Below are 17,511 nucleotides of genomic sequence, written 5' to 3'. Positions count from 1 at the left end.
GCTACCAAGCCGACCAATCACAGAGCTTACGCTACGCATCGTTGCGACGTGTAGTTACATTTTTTGAGAGGTGCACGTCAGTGACGGCGATAGCCACGGCGAAGGGCTATGCGTTTGACGCAGAAGTATAAATCAGCCTTTAGACACACACACACTTCATACTTTGTGTTTTATGTTGTATTGTCTGGTGCTTTTTTTTCAAATGAGTGGATGGTAGTCGGGTTCTCCGTCAGAAATTTTCCGGATATTTACCGGTATCACTGTGTGAAAGGGGCTATTGTGTTGTCATAGTGAGACAGTTACATATATAGAACATATTGACACATTGTGGCTTAAAATTCCTTTACTTAGTCTTACATTCACCTCCATAAAACCGTTGAAATCCTGTCATCATAACATTCATGCATTTATGGATCAGATTACAATGTGTTGCCCTTCTTATTTGTTGCACCCAGCAACAACAATACAATGTGCAATGTGTTTTTTGGAGTGTCTGTAATTATCCCAGTCTTTTTGCACCGTGTCTTGAATTACAGTATATTACCCTTTACATTAATAATTTGATACAATGCTCTTACTGTGTGTATTAATGTTTGAACATTGCACACATATTTAGTGAGGTAAATGCATAGCTAGTGTTATTCAGCCAATGATGAACTTCCGGTGAAAGCTTTGTGACTTTTCAATTTCATAAGGTTCCTTTTCCAGCATCAATGTTGTAATGTAATTACAATCCATTCAGCCCTGTGGCTGGCTGACTGAAATTAACAGTCTGTGTGCATATACCCCATTACAAAATACCAGCTGTAAGTACATATGTAGTTTTTTTTTTTTTTTTTCATGGAATCATATTTTTGTCTAGAGGTAATTAATAACTACCTAGCTTTAAATCCAAGTTCATGGTGCAAATGTAAAGTCATTTTATTTTATGTAATTTAATTCAACTTTAAATGCTTTACCAATCGATCAAATCAGGTTATTATAGAAGTTATGGGCTTGTTTTTGTGGCTTAAACATATTTGGCTCTTATAATAAACCTATCAAATCTTTGGCTCCTTGCAGGAAAGATGATGCGATGTTTGCGGTGTCCTGTGGCCTATCATGTGGGAGACCTGTGTGTGGCTGCAGGCAGTGAGATGATCTCTTCCTCTGCCATTGTGTGCACAAACCACTTCAGGGCTAAGAAAGGCTACAGTCACCACTCGCATGTCAACGTCAGCTGGTGCTTTATCTGCTCAAAAGGTATGACATTCGCTTCTATTATTCAAGTTTTGTTCCTTTCTTTTAGTGTGCTTTCAGAGTTATATCTGTAACTATTGCAATTTAAAGGCTTTTTGTGAGAACAGTTGGCGTTATAGAAATGTATGCTTTTGTGCTGTTGAAGGTGGCCGTCTGCTGTGTTGCGAGTCTTGTCCGGCTGCGTTTCACCCTGATTGTCTGAACATCGCTATGCCTGATGGCAGCTGGTTTTGCAATGACTGCCGCTCAGGAAAGAAACCTAAATACAGGGATGTCATCTGGGTCAAACTGGGGAACTACAGGTTTGTCATATGTCACACATCTTTAGCTTATTTAGGGGTTGCTTATATTAATAAATTATATTATTATTATTCGTCCATACACTCAAAATTATTTTTTGCTCTTTATTCAAAGTATTTAATTAAAATCAGATAAAACAGCACAATTCTTTTGAATTTTTGGGGACAACTTAATTGTTTTATGTTCAATCAATTTAAATTTGTAAAAACAATTAAGGTAACTTGATTGATTTGTGTTGAGACAACATAAATGTTTACTGAATGCCTTTTTTCCCCAATGTAGTAGTGATTGACTGATAAAGAAACCGCATTCTGAAAACCACAACATTGCAACCATAACATTTATTTTCTTTTTCAAAAAATTAAATAAATAAACTGAAATTTCTGTGTTCAGAAATGTGCTCGATATCAAAATATCTTAAAGAAAAATCACAACAAACTATCAAACAAGAATAACATAATTGTCAAAATCAGGCCAAATTTATTTGGGGTTTGTTTCTGTGACTGAAATACATGAATTTTCTTAGGTTGGTAAACGGCTTTTAAACTACCATTGGTCAATGCTGATAAAGCAATAATAAGGTCTGCAATCTTTACCTATAATCCAGGCTATCCGCAGGGTCTTAAAGTCTTAATTATCAAAAGCTAAATTTCAGGCCTTAAAGTCTTAAATCTACTGAAATATTGTGTTGTAGGTCTTAAATCTTTTTTTAACAGGTCCTAATTTTCCTTTATTCATGTATAGCTGCCCAATCTGGCTATTAACACTCATAAAATCACCAACAATCCATCATAGTAAAACTTTGTTTAAGAATAAGAACTTTGTTTTCTTTCCTTACAGTAATATTTGTTTAAGTACTTTGCGTTTATTTATTGCTGAGGATACTGACTTGACCTATATATATTGTTAATCTAATATTATTGTATTATTAAATGTATTCAGTTATAATAATTTTTAATTGGGCAAATAAAAATCTTTTCCAACTGGGATATTCAAAAAAAACATTACCATTTAGCCATGTATAAGTCTACAATTTCATTTATAATGGTCTTAAAATGTCTTAAAGGTTTAAATTGAACTTGGTGAAACCTGTAGAAACCCTATAATTTCATCTCCATTTCATATCCAAATTTCAGTCTTTCACGTTTAGACATAAAAAATAAAAAAAATCACAAACACTGAAAGCTGCTTTTATAGTAAAATTGGAAGTGTAATTCTGATTGAAAGCAACGCTTGTGAGTGTTGTAGTCACCTGCTCTGATCATATTCTAAACTTTATCTGTAGCCTGACTCACAAGTGCTGTCAAAATAAAAGTACTCCTGTAGGAAGAGTATATCATTTTCCTAAAACTTTTTTATAGAAAACTAAATTACTGCAAAAGCAAATTTTCCTGTGTTTACCTTTTTGACTTGATTTGAAACTGTAGATGGTGGCCTGCAGAGATCCGTCATCCCAAGAACATCCCAACCAACATCCAGCACCTGCGTCATGAGATTGGAGAGTTCCCCGTCTTCTTCTTTGGCTCTAAAGACTATTTCTGGACGCATCAGGGTCGAGTTTTTCCTTACATGGAGGGAGACAGGGGAAGCAAGTACCAGCAGACTGGCATTGGGAAGGTCTTTAAGAATGGTAAAAATAGTCATTCTTGTTTTATTATCTTATTTGTATATCAGCATTATTAGAGCAGTTGTGGGATTGTGGGATTTATTTATTTATTTATTTCTACTGTGCAGCCCTGCTGGATGCTGAAACTCGCTTTAAGGAGATCGAGATGGAGAGAGAGGCAAAAGAGGCTCACGAAAATAACAAGAAGCCTCCTCCATTCAAATACATCAAGGTACTGCAATCCTCATATAAGAATCTCATGGTTGGAAGTTTGTAGTAATGCACCATTTATTTATTTATTTATTTTTAGAGCCAATTCTGACTGCTGATTTTTTATTTATTTTTTTTTACAGTCAAATTGACTCATTTCAATACAGATTTCTGATATTTTGATACGTTTTTAATTTTTTAAATTTTAAATAGGATTTTAAGTCTAACTTTTTTTTTATCTAATAAATGGTATCTTTCAAAAATTTAAGTAAAAACAATCATTTTAGATTTTCACCTCAACTTTTCTGAAGACAGCAAGTTCTTAAAGATGACAAAATAAAATCTCTCACCTCATTCTTTATTTATTTATTTATTTATTTATTTATTTATTTATTTATTTATTTTTCTTCCTCATAGAACATAAACTTCTGCCAGTGATTTTTTTTTTCTGATTGTTATTATAATTTTTATCAAATAGAGCCATAATTTTTACAAGATAGAAATCAACAGATGCCAACAAAGAGTATGTTATTAGTAGATATTAGGGTTGTCACAATACTGGAATTCGGTACTGAGTGTAAACAGATTCATGGATACTGGAGCCTTTTGAAGCCATCAGCGAATCACCTGTGTCAGCTTATAGACAAACCAGCTGATCAACGTTACTTTGAAACACTTCAGTGTCCTTCTATCTGTGGTTACACTCTGTAAACAGTGGTGAGTTTGGTGAATTGATGACCTTCATGGCTCTCTTTTTTGTTGAGCAGTGCTCAATTGTTAGCAGGAAATGGATGTTTTTAAAAATTCAGCATCGATTGGTACCGAGTTTTGTATTGTGACAACACTAGTAGATATAGAGATGTGTATATAGAGGTTTTCACAGATAAAATTAACATGAATCCTTGCTTTTTGAAATGTGTAAAACTTCAATCAATTTTCTAAACATGAGCTTTAATGAAAACTGCCCACAAAAATCTTACCCATACTGTTTTAAAAAAAAATACTTTTTAAAGGTGCAGTAGGTGATAGGCTTGAAATCATGAGCGCGCCCATCGCGACACAACAGCAGACAACCCAGTTCATTCGCCAGTTAGAAATGTATGTAGTGGTTGGCCGGGCGGCGTGCAGGAATTTCACTTATTACTAAGCCACACTTACATGCTATTTAAGACTAAATATTCAGAGTAGCAGTAAACAATATAAGGAGCGCGTCACAGGCTGTCAGTGTTCAGAAATGACCCAATGTGATTATAAAAGCAACTTCAGCTCAGCAAGCAGGCTAGGCAGAATAGCGTTATTTACTGATGATTTGTTGTTAAACTGAATATAAATCTACATCAAAGCTCCCTTATGAAACAGAAAACAGCCACATCAAGCTTTCACTGGGAGAATTTAGTGGCTGAACAACACGTCTGTGCATAGAACCCATTCATAACACAAAACACTCTACATCAACTCTGTGTGACTAATATAGTTGTAAAACAGAACATTACCTGTCTAACAGAAATACTTCAGTCATGGTGTGGTGTTATCCTTCCTCCAGCGTGCAAAAGTAACTCCAATACTAATTCAGGAGTTTAAAAAGTTTCAATTCAGCATTTGATTTTGATTTTCGCGTGCATGTGTCGCTCATCTAGGCGTGCAGGCATGCACACGCTAATGGTGGATATGCGTGACCAGAGATGTGCAAAAGCCTAATCTGCATTTGTTGGTTGACAGTTTGAGTTATTTATCGGAATTATGAGATTCCGGTCCGACTCCATTTTATTGGATGAACATTTTTTTGTTTTATGCCTTACCCAGAATATAAAAATACATATTGATACATTTAGATCTTATACTTTAATCAAAACTATTAGACTGTGAAGAGACTTTCAACCAGCACAACAAAAAATCTTTCTGAAGACGATCACCTACTGCACTTTTAAGCATGAAAACCTCATGGAATCGCAGAAACTAGTCAATTTAAGAAAATTATAAAAAAACAATTCCATTTAATATTTTTCCTACTTTTTTTTTTTTTTTTTTTTTGCGCATCTGGCTTTTATTAATGCTCAGTTTACACACTTTGTACAAAAAATATTCCTGTTCCATCTGTATGCAAGATCTGGATGAGTTGAGAAAGAGGAAGAAAAAATGACCACGTATTTAAAGTGAAAATCCTCCATTTTTAGTATTGTTGCATGTTATATGTATTTTTAACATTGTGAATGTGTTAACTTTAGGTGAACAAGCCTTGTGGGCGAGTGCAGGTGTACACCGCAGACATCTCTGAGATCCCCAAGTGTAACTGTAAGCCGTCAACTGAGCGGCCCTGCAGCTTTGAGTCTGAGTGCCTGAACCGCATGTTGCTGTACGAGTGCCATCCTCAAGTGTGTCCGGCCGGAGAGCGATGCCAAAACCAGGACTTCACTAAACGCCTCTACCCCGAGACCAAGATCATCCGCACTGCAGGCAAAGGCTGGGGTCTGATTTCGCTGCGGGACATTAAGAAAGTATGTGAGCTGGCATTGTACAGGTGTAAAGGGTTTCTATGGACCTTGGAATTTTTTTAAAGTTTGACCTTTAATATATATATTTATATATAGCGGCTATTTAAGCCATGCACATTCATTTTCAAGCTGAAACCTTTAAAATGGCAGTTTTTCCATTAATGATAGGTCATCTATATTTAGCTTTTTAGTGCACGTAAAAGTGGGGGAAGTTGACATTTGGCTTAAAGTGGGAACCCTGCATTTACTGTTTTCTTTCTCATTATTTTTGTCATTCAGGGCGAGTTTGTGAATGAATATGTGGGTGAGCTGATAGACGAGGAGGAGTGCAGAAGCAGAATCAGACACGCTCAGGAGAATGACATCACACATTTCTATATGCTCACTATAGACAAGGTAAATACAGCCTGTCTGTGATAACTAGGGGTGTAATGGATTACAATTAATCTGTGATTTGTACGGATTACAACCCACATTCAGAACACACCTGGCCTGCGGATTAATACATTCTTTTTACTTGTAGATTAATTCTAAGTTTGTAACAATCACAGAGAGATCGCCTCTCGTGTCATTCAAATTACATGTATGAAAGCATTTAGGCTTTCCTGTAAAATATAATTATGACAAGAAGGTTGTGGTTAGTTATTCGGGATGTGGTGGGTTTCATTAAATGTTGCTACTTGTTTAGCCTGCATCTGTACATTCAGTGTAAAGGCTGATTTATACTTCTGCGTCAAACACCGGCGTATGCTATGGCGCTGACGCATAGCCCTTCGCCGTGGCCATCGCCGTCACTGATGTGCACCTCTCAAAAAATGTAACTACACGTCGCAACAACGTGTAGCGCAAGCTCTGTGATTGGTCGGCTTGGTAGCGCTGACGAGTCGGGGTGGGACCGAGAGCCGCGCGAATAGCGCAAACCCAATGTAGCGATTGTTTACAAGTGTGGAGTCCCGTGAAGGAGCTCCGGATGGAAAGTTTTGTTTTGTGTTTACCTCATAGTTAAAGTTGCTGCACGTCCGCCGGTTCCTGCCTCAAAATGAGCGAGTTTGAGCCACTTGTACATCCCGGAAGTGTTCAGGAAAAGCAAAAAAGCAGCGAAGAAACTCGACACAGAGGAACATTTACACCTCACTGCCAACTAGCGTTTCGGAAGTGTTGATGCAGACCAACAGAGACAGCGCGCAGAAGTATAAATGCACAGCCACGCGCGTTGCATGCGCCGTTACACCGGTCATTTGACGCAGAAGTATAAATCAGGCTTAAGCTGCACGATTAATCATTAAGTTTGGGATCTCGAACACCCACGCAACATAAATCATAAACAAGTCTTTAGTTTACAAGCAGTCAAATAACACAGAAGTACTGGGATAACCATTTTTAGTTTAGATTAAACCACTGATGCTTTTGGTAAAGATTAAAATTACCATCATATGTATTTAACAACTCTCAAAAGGAAAGTTGTTGGCAGCAATTACATTATTTAGCCAAAAGGTGGTGTGAACCAGCCATTAAAAATATGGCACTGAATAATTCTTTAAAAATTATCACCTAGCAATGAAACATGAAGTTTTATGAGTGAATAACTGAATCATTTATTGAAAATGAGACAAAAAAAATATGGGTTGTACTTATGATAATTTTTACATGTAGCGTTATCAGCAACAATAGTAACAATACATTTTTCACAGTACTAAATGTTTTACAGTTAATTTTTTTTCAGCTGATTATTTCTTCATTTTATTTTCAATAAAATTACAGCTTCTAAGTTCTGTTTATTAAAAGCAAAAATGTATTGCAGTACTCTTTTTGTAATACATGGAAAGCAAATTACATTTGACTCCTGCCTTTTTTGGCTGATCCGAAAAATGGTCTGATCCGTGACAAAAAAACAATGTGATCCGAACCATAAGATTTGTGATCACCACTAGTGATAACATGCTGCACTCGCTCTTTGTGTGTGGGGGTTCATGTCTGATGTTGGCATGTCTGGGCCCTGTACAGCAGAGCCAGAGAAACAGTGTTGTATTGGGAGTGCCACTGAGCAGCAACATGTGGCATCACAGTATACAATACTACAGATCGTCCCATAAATAATACACTAATGACAGCATAAAGGTTTGTGATCACTTGACCTTCACAATACACTGTGTTTGAACAGGATCGGATTATAGATGCGGGACCCAAAGGGAACTACTCTCGCTTCATGAACCACAGCTGCCAGCCCAATTGTGAGACTCAAAAATGGACTGTTAATGGAGACACACGCGTGGGCCTGTTTGCAGTGTGTGACATTCCTGCTGGTGAGCCTTGATGGGGAATGAATTTTACTTTGTTTTTGCCCACTTGATTGCAATATGTTTTTTTTCATTCTGTATAGCAAAGAGTGGATACAGTTTTCTTAATAAAAGTTGCTCAAAATGTACACAACTTAAAGTAATTTCTCACAAAACTCCATTTTGGCAAAAATACAAAATATGAACGAAATGTAAAATTTGTAAAACTACTTTTGATCAATAAATTAGGGCAGAGGGAGCAGTGCACTGTCACACAAACAGTGAGTGCATCAGTTTTTATTTCAAGAGTGACTATTCAAGTAATGCAAAATAATTTTAAGCTAAAATCATTATAAAGGCAGCCTTACCTTTAATTATAGGAAATAGAAATTCAGCTTTTTCGTGAAAGTCATATAAAAGTGGGGGGATTTGATATTTGGCCTTGTGTGGGAACCCTGGATTTGCCATTCCATATAGCAATGATGATATAATAATGCAGTTTTCTAAATTAATAAATACCCCAAAGTAAATACAACTTAAAGTAAGTTGTCACAACAAGTATCCCAATTGTTTCAATACAAAAATATGAAAATTGAAATAATAATTTGTAAAACTATCGAGCAATAAAAAGGTGTTATAGTAACATTTGCTTAAGTTCTCCATTTATTTACTGCTAAGGATGTTTTTTACTATTAAATTCTCAAATCAAATCTTTTGTTCTGTTCTTGATAAGGGTTATAGGGTTTGTGAATGGATATATTTAAAAATGTAAAAAAAAAAAAAAAAAAAATATATATATATATATATATATATATATATATATATATATATATATATATATATATATATATATATATATATATACTCAAGCTAAATTATTATTGTATTGTTAAATTTTTATATTATTGATAGGGCAAATCTTTTGAAAATCTTTTGTAACTGGGATACTTAAATCTTAAATTTAACTTGGTAAAACCTGCAGAAACTCTAGAGTAACTCAATAAGTAACTCAATTTTGACAAAAATAATAAGAAACTTAATTCCAAAGTTACTGTACTGTGTGCGTGTGTGTGTGTATAGGTTTATTTCTGTGTATTTGCATTAAACAATTTTGGGGTTCTGTGAAATCTATTTGTTTTTATTCTTGTCTTTATTTTTCTGGATTCTTTTATTATTATTTATTTGTTTTAATCTAGACACCATAATTGTAGGTTTTACTAATTAAATAGTTTTTTGTATTTTGTCCCTGCACCCCTTTATTCACTTGTGCATGTATATTCTCAGGCACTGAGCTGACGTTTAACTATAACCTGGACTGTTTGGGAAATGAGAAAACTGTGTGTCGCTGCGGAGCTCCCAACTGCAGTGGTTTCCTAGGAGACAGACCCAAGGTGAGTCAGTGTAATATCTTGATTTCAGCTGCTGTCAGTATAGAATTGATAGTGTGACGCATTGAGTATTCGGAAGATTTCAGCCTTGACATATATGAGCTGTCACGCTTGTGCTCTTGATCAAAATGCATAACATTTAAGTTTGTTTTTTTTTTAAAAACAGCTGCTACACAGTCCAGTTTTTAGTTGAAGAATGAACGTAAATACCTTTGGTCTAATTATCTTCACACCATCTTTTCCTACGTCACCTTCAGAATGGACATACTTCTGAGCCTAAAGCCAAACTTCAGAAGAAAAAGCCCAAACGGAAAAGGGCCCGCAATGAAGGCAAGAAGTCTGAGGATGAGTGTTTCCGCTGTGGAGATGGAGGACAGTTGGTTCTGTGTGATAAGAAGGGCTGCACCAAAGCCTATCACCTCTCCTGTCTGGACCGCACCAAGAGACCTTTCGGTAAGGGCTTTTAGCAAACTCTAATGCTGTTATGTTATGTGATTTAATGTACACACACCAGCCACCTTGCTTCTATCTTGTTGGGCCTTGTTTTTGTCTTCAGAATTTATTTAATTGTTCATGGCATTTAATTCAATGGTGCTGCACTGGATTGAGATCTGGTAACTACATTGGCGTATAGTGAACTGTCAGGTTCAAGAAACCCATTTGAGATGATTTGAGCTTTGTGAGTTGGTCTGTTATTTTACTGAAAGTGTAATGTGGTCATACCATTGCTTGTTTTCACTGAGCAGTACAGTACGCATGATGGCTGCCACTAACGGCTACAGTTTATATCAATTTAATCTATCAACTAATTTTCAATTATTTGACTAATCTAAAAGATTTAATTTTACTCAGATTTTTGTTTTTGATTTTATTTTAATAATCATTTGGGAAAAAGTGCAAATTTGATGTTCAGTAGTGAGCCTTCTAAACAAGCCCTAACAATGTAAACAACCCTAATAAAATAAAAGTAGGCCTAAGCATATTCTTGTTTTGAATAGGGGTTGCACCAACTGGTCGGCTTTAATGCTCTGCCATGACACTTTTTTTGATTGACGTCAACTAGTCGAGCTGCATAGATCACGTGGTTTGACCTGAAATACATGGCAGCTTTACACACAAAGGTGGAAACTGCCCTTGAATTATTTCATTTTTAAAATAATATTTTTTTATGTCAGCATCAAAGATTGACAAACTTTAAATGCCAGTTAGGTTGCTCCATGCACAAACCCTAGAGCAGATGCTAGCCAATTATATTTAGATGCTGACATATATTGTGACCGAACCACGTAGTCGTACAGAAACCAAACCATGTAGTCATACAGAAACCGTAGTGCGCAGACGCGGATTTGTGACAAACTTCATAACATGTGTAAACATCACGTACGTGGTAAATATGGGCAGCAAGGAGACATCTGATAACCAAGATGAGCGACTAACCATGAAAAAACGCCCAACTTTAGAAGAATTTTGAGCAGGTTTTACACAATCATATCGTAAAATATGCAGCTGAGCAAGTCTCTGATTGTAATAAGGCTTAAAGTTATAGCCTTTGTATTTCGTGCGTTTTCTTGTTATGAAATAACTTCACATGAATTCGTCTACTGACAATGTATGCATTACTTTTGCACTAAATAATCTGTTATTGTTAAATTCGTACTAAAACTTGCAGTGATCACTGTGTTGACTGCATTTATTCAGTAGTGAAATTAGCCGAAGTAATAATGTTGCGTTATTGACGAAATGAAAGTGTCGACAGTGCATTTGTTGTTCACTAACATTAGTAATTGAGCTGTCAAACAGCATGTCTATATATTTTCTGCCAATAAATCACACATTGTGGCATGTTTAAAAACATTTGCCTCTTGTGTTTTATTAATGACATTACCAGCGACTAGTCTGTCAACTCGATTGATTGTCGACTTCCAAAAATCGAATGGTTTAACCCCTTGTTCTGAATGGCAATAGTTTATATCCAAATGCTCATTAGTTCATTTAAATAAATGTTCTGAATATAGCAGTGGGGGGAAAAAACATTAATGGCAGATTAAATTCTAGTTAGCTTTAAAGAAAATCTCATTTTTAAATAATAATAATAAATATAGCTGCAAGCAGCAATTAAGAGGCCAAGCACTTAATAGGCAGAAAGAGCAAAGCAGTCCAGAGGCCAAAAGCAACAAGGTTGGTAAGGATCGTCAGACAAATTGAAACAATGAGTTTTTGAATACATTTAAAGTATGTAATGGCCTACATACAAAATGGCTGATCTGGGAAAATCCAACATCGTCCGACTTGGCACTCCGCCTGATGAAAATTAATTAAAACTAAAATTAAAACTTTTTTTTTTTGGTTCTTTAGACTACTGGGGGGCAGTTTGCCAAAACGCTTCATATAAACTCAGATAATGCTTGTCATAACATACCAAATAAGGTGTGAATTGGTCAATGCATTTTGGATGTATGGCCTCAAGTGCATTTTCGCAAGTTCTACGTTAGATTTGTTTGCAAGTTTTCGAGTACCTTTAGGACATGGTGTTAAAGATGCATATTATGTTTTGTAATGATACGTGAATATTTTAGCAAGATATAGCGTTTTTTGACAAAAAAATCTACATGGGCGACGATCAGACATCGCTCGACTCTGCATGCTCTGTCGCATGTAAAGATACCAGTTTTATGAGTTTTGGACAAAGGGTTGAGAAGATATAAACAAAAAAGCTATTTTTTACATTTCCAGACCACTAGGGGGTAGTGCACCGAAACGCTGCAGATAATCTCAGTCCATGGTTGTCATAACACACACCAAGTTTGGTGTGAATACGTGAATGCGTTACTAAGATATCACCGCAAGTCCATTTTCGCCTTCTCGACACAGCCTAGAACAAGTTTGATCAAACAGGTTTTGCGAAAAATTCAAAATAGCGAAGAAATGTTTATGATAGAAAAATGACATCATAGGGTGTTGACTTGAGCCAAGGATTCAGAGGAAAATATTAATTGTAGCCCATTTGGTTCTAAAGTTAAAATGATAAACATAAGTGAAACTTTGGACAAGTGGTGGCACTAGAGTTTGAATTAGAGACTTGAGGTTTGCTGTAATTCATGTTGACACTGCCCTGTATCATTGTACTAAATTATACAACTTTCTCGTATATCGGTATATGGGCTGCCATTTAAATCTGGCGGAAGAATAATAATAATAATAATACGAACACCAACGAAAAGAATAGGTGCCTTCAAACCTGCTGTGCTTGGCTGTAAAATAATTGTTTTATTTTTTGGATAAAATATACTGCATAATGTTTCAATCACCCCCTTCCTAAGAAAACAAATCAGTCTCAGGAATATCTCATTTATTTTTCTTTAACCTAATATTTCTTATGTGTGTCCTCAGGCCGCTGGGACTGTCCTTGGCATCACTGTGACGTGTGCGGCAAGAACTCTGCTGCCTTCTGCCAGCTGTGCCCCAACTCATTCTGCAAGGCTCACCAGGAGGGGGCGCTGCGCTCTCACCCACTCACAGGCCAGCTCTGCTGCCAGGAACATGAAGACTCCGACATCCGCCCGCAGACAGAGACCGCACAACTACCACCACCCACCAAACCACGCAAATACAGGCGCAGAGCGGAGGCCAAAACCACCAGCAAAGCACCTCTCAAGAAGAGGCCCAGAAAAAATGCAGAGGTGTAGTGTTTGTGTGTGTGTTTGTGTGTAGTGCGTTCTTGAACTGTGGAAGCTCCCGCTAATCTCAGCTCCTGTCCCAAATGATTCAGTGATATTGACGTCGCGTTGACTGTTCTGGAAGCACTGTACCTGTCTGATCAGGGAAGCGTTTAACACTGTAGAGCTCCTTAAAGCTGACCATTCAGGTCCCTTCTCCACTTGTTCGGCCTCTTCATGATCTACTCGAGTGTGTATGTGTGTGTGTTTGTTTGTTAGTGTGTTTGTGATGAATGGATGACAGGGCTGACAGACTGAACACCATAAATAAACAGCATTACGGGCGCCAAACTTGAAACCGATTGAATCTTGGCATAGTTTTTGTTTTGTTTTTTAAACAGTAGATATGTATATGGAAATGTATATGAAAGACCAAAATTATAATAATACTGGATTTATTGTTAGTTACAGGTGCCAAGAGTCCTTTGTTTTTTAACAAGTGTTATGGTTAAATAAGACACTATGGGTAGCCATTTCATTTTTTGTTTTGTTTTGTTTTAGAGTCAGTTTCTTTAACTGTAGAGCAGCACATTTTTTTTAAGCTTGGTTCATTTTTTTGTACCATTCTAGAGTTTGAGTTACCAGAATGTTAGGCTGGTGAATCTACCTATTCAGAGTTTTAAAAGTGAATCATGACGGGCTTCTTGTGATACAAGAAATAAAGCTGGTTTTAAGCAGTTTTGTTGTTTGTTTGCGTGTTTTTTTTTCTTTTGAAAAGCTGAAAATGTCATTTAGTTGACATTTAAAATAAACCAAACATTACATTAAATGGTTTTTATATCAGGGAATTTTCTGTTTTCAAACAATTCCCACTTCTGTTTGTGGTCTGCTGCAGTACTTGATTTAATTTAATTTATATTAATACTTTAAAGCAGCGGTCCACTACAATATCAAATTTAAACTTTTGTTCATGTGTTCAATGTAAAGGGAGACATTAGCTTTTACAGTTAGCTTAGCAAAGCCTATAATGAGCGAGCTTTGGGGACTGCAAAAAATATTACACCTGGGCTAGTGTGATCTGAAGGGTTTCCGGTTACGTGCATTTACATCGTGCTCACACCCTGCGCAGCGAAGGGGCGTGGCCAGAGGACAGAGGCACAGTAATAATATAGCAGAGAAAGCTAAAATGCCGTCCAAACAGTGCTATTTCCACAGAGCTTCTTCTGTTTCTGTATTTGAGCTTTCAAATGACACAACACAAAGAGAGAAGTGCTTACAGTTTCATTTTAATTATGTTCCAGAGAATTATAAAATATATATATAGCAAGCATTTGACAAAGGAGAGCTTCCAGAATCTCTCCCAGTTCAGTGCTGGATTCGGCTAAAAACTCCTCAAAGAAGCAGCAGCTCCAACAAGCAGAAGCTGTGGACTGTGAGCCACAACCTGTAAGTATTTTTATTTGTTAAAAATGATTATTACATGCACATTGTCTAGTGTTAACTGTATGTTGTAGCAAGGACGTAAACAACAGGAAATGCTGTTTGACATCACTAACAATTTAGCTAGAAAATTCATATTTATCAGTCAAACCGCTTCATGTAAAACAGCCAAAATCTTCAGCAGCGCTGCAGTGTCTCTCTATGTGGCCGCGTTCCCTGCGTTCTACGTCTCAAATAATGAACTCACAAAAGATATGTAAACGTTTTATAATACTTACACAGGCTTATTCCGGATATATGTAAAAGACATGTAACGTGTTGAGTTAAGGGGAAAAAGTACAGGATAACTCGTGTTGCAGCAGAAAAATCAAAGCTCACGCGGGTCGTATTCCACATCTTGTGCTTTATTCTCCTGTCAACAGCGTCACTGTATATTACAGAGAAATAACTCCGTTCAAGCATGAGAGAAAAATAAAAACTGCACACATGTGGTTCTCGTGTTACATGCGTCTGGAGACTGTTCACAAACATACACGTACACACAAAATGGTGATTCTCTTAAAGGACCCAAACCCTATTTTCACATTACAGACACTTGTCGGATTGTATTTTAGAGAGCATTTACATGGGTCATCAGCGTCAACGCTTTCCATTCACTTTGAATGGGTGATGTCAAGGGTGGAGCGGCACAGCACATTATGTTAGCTGACCAATCGGAAGAACTAGGAAACGTTTTCATGTTAGCAGAGTATATAATTACAGTTTTTTTAGGATTGCTTAAACACTAAAATTAAAAGTAGTACACTATTAGCAAAACCTTACACACAAGTATCAAAACATCAGCCCATATTTGCACAGCTATAAGCACATTGTCAACTTAACACTTGTTGCAAAACTCTACACACAGTGATTTGCAAAACACTAAACACACAGCATACATTACACACTAAAATCTATCATAAAGTCACTTCCTTGCAATACCAAAGCACTGACTGTCAAATTACTGCACTGTCCAATCAACTTGCTCAACACAGTCGTCAGGTGTGCAAACACTTGTTTGATTAATTGTAGACACATCAATCAGGTGTTTAAGCACTATAAAATGCCAGTTTCAATGAAAACCATCAGGTCTCAATATCAACACACACACCATAAAAAAAACCATATTCAAATGAAGCAAATTTATCGAGTGCCTTTCGAGCACAGTTCGAAAGGGTGAAAAGACTGGCATGATTATGCAGAGTTATGTATTCACTTGTGATCTTGCATACTGTCTCTTAATCTTTTACTGTACTGTAATACTAGATCTACACTGAACTATACAATTTTGCCTGACACTGTTCTTCAGGTAGTTTTACGAATGGATGAAGAGGAGATCCAGCATGAGTTCATTTACGTAGATGATGGTGTGTTCAACCTGACGAGAACACAGAGTAGAAGAAATCATTGGCAACATGGGGGAAACATACAGTAACACTGTGCAGCCATTACAAAGAATGGGGTCCTCTACTGCCATGACCATATGGGCCCTAACAACAAGCACATATACTTACATTCTTGAACCAATTGCACAACATAACAGCAGCAAATCAAATCGATCATACGCAATACATTGTTGGATGGAACAATGTGTCTTTCCACCGTTCTGCTCTGGTTCAGAACTGGTTTCAGCAACATCCACATTTTACTGTCCAATATCTTCCAGCATACTCTCTATTCCTCAACCCTATAGAAGAGTTTTTCTCTGCATAGTGGTGGAAGGTATATGATCTTCGTCTCCAAGCTGAGGTACCCCTCATCCAAGCCATGGAGGAGGCCTGTGACCAAATAGAGGTAGCAGCAATACAAGATTTTACATTCAAGACACCTTCCCAAAGTGTCTTGCCAAGGACAACATTGCAATGTTGATAATTCTCATGCCAGATTCAGCTACGCGAAGAGACAGTGTCTAACTTACAGTTCAATACGTAAAGTGACATGTTACAGTACTTTGAATCTTCATGCCAACATGTTGGACATGTTGAGGAATAAATGAGTTTCTTCGGTGTGCAGCATTGTTCTTGAGTAGTGTTTGCTGAATTTACTTTATATTTGTACTTTGTTAATGGTAGCCTACTCTAATCATAGGGAAGTAGAAGTGCTAAAAGTGTTTTAGGTTTATCACAGCAGTGTGTAACTCGTGCAAACCCAACAAACACACAACGTTGCCTCAACGTAGCGACCTTCCTACAACGTTGTACCAACATTGTAAAAAGGTTGAGGATTCTACGTTGTTGCTAAAGGTTGTCACAACGATGTCATAAGGTTGCCATTTAAACATCATGAGGGTCGCATGCTTTAGGTTGTGCTTAGGTGGCGTGGACGACCACTGTACAACATTTACTGGTCACAGCTGAATCAGTTTATATTTCAACAAGCCGTCGTCTCATTCATCAACGACCGAGGAGACGTGAGTATTGCTTTATTTCTTCTTGCTAAATAAGATACGTAAATCGTGAATATTCAAACAAACCTACGATTTCGACAACAATCTGTTCCAACATTACACACACACACAAAAGCCGTAATTATTACGAGCGAGTAACATTTCGGCAATCCTTTAACGGACGGCAACAACATTAAAATCATTATGTTAAATCTCTCGATAAAACATTTCCTGATTATTTACCTACGCCTTGTCTTTAGTCAAATGGACAATAATGTTTTTGAAGTTCAGTTTTCTCCATATCCTTCGTGATCAGTTAGTATGATACTTCATCACACGAGCCGAACCACTTTTTACAAAACACACAAAATAACTTTTAAAAACAAAACATCTCTGTGCAGATTGCGTCCCGTTAAAGGAACAGTTCACTCAAAAATGATATGTACTCACGAATTATTTGCCCTGTAAATAAGTGATTC

The 17,511-nt window shown here is 36.8% G+C and overlaps 1 protein-coding gene and 1 long non-coding RNA gene across 11 annotated transcripts in view; both read left to right on the top strand.

Moving 5' to 3' along the window:
- nsd2 (nuclear receptor binding SET domain protein 2) overlaps window positions 1-13,904 on the top strand; it is a 37,022-nt gene extending 23,118 nt beyond the window's left edge. For 7 of the 9 annotated variants that reach the window (XM_073919091.1, XM_068224863.2, NM_001082551.1 and 4 more), the window contains 10 exons: window positions 1,063-1,242; window positions 1,385-1,541; window positions 2,967-3,169; window positions 3,274-3,377; window positions 5,581-5,850; window positions 6,127-6,243; window positions 8,009-8,150; window positions 9,408-9,514; window positions 9,769-9,964; window positions 12,902-13,904. In XM_073919091.1, coding sequence (XP_073775192.1) covers window positions 1,063-1,242; window positions 1,385-1,541; window positions 2,967-3,169; window positions 3,274-3,377; window positions 5,581-5,850; window positions 6,127-6,243; window positions 8,009-8,150; window positions 9,408-9,514; window positions 9,769-9,964; window positions 12,902-13,197 — 1,772 coding nt within the window. In that variant the 3' untranslated portion in view covers window positions 13,198-13,904. Of the gene's footprint in view, window positions 1-136; window positions 232-1,062; window positions 1,243-1,384; window positions 1,542-2,966; window positions 3,170-3,273; window positions 3,378-5,580; window positions 5,851-6,126; window positions 6,244-8,008; window positions 8,151-9,407; window positions 9,515-9,768; window positions 9,965-12,901 lie in introns of those variants that run through there. The other 2 variants (XR_012388327.1, XR_012388328.1) reach the window with 1 other exon arrangement.
- Window positions 13,905-16,903: 2,999 nt separating this feature from the next.
- LOC110438971 (uncharacterized) overlaps window positions 16,904-17,511 on the top strand; it is a 1,999-nt gene continuing 1,391 nt past the window's right edge. For both annotated transcript variants that reach the window (XR_011009950.2, XR_002457366.3), the window contains exon 1: window positions 16,904-17,056. This is a non-coding gene — a long non-coding RNA (uncharacterized lncRNA). The remainder of the gene's footprint in view (window positions 17,057-17,511) is intronic.

The sequence above is a fragment of the Danio rerio genome, chromosome 13 (assembly GCF_049306965.1).
Source record: "Danio rerio strain Tuebingen ecotype United States chromosome 13, GRCz12tu, whole genome shotgun sequence".
Taxonomy (NCBI): domain Eukaryota; kingdom Metazoa; phylum Chordata; class Actinopteri; order Cypriniformes; family Danionidae; genus Danio; species Danio rerio.
Note: the sequence above shows the minus strand (reverse complement) of the source record. Positions and strands in the feature narration are given on the sequence as shown.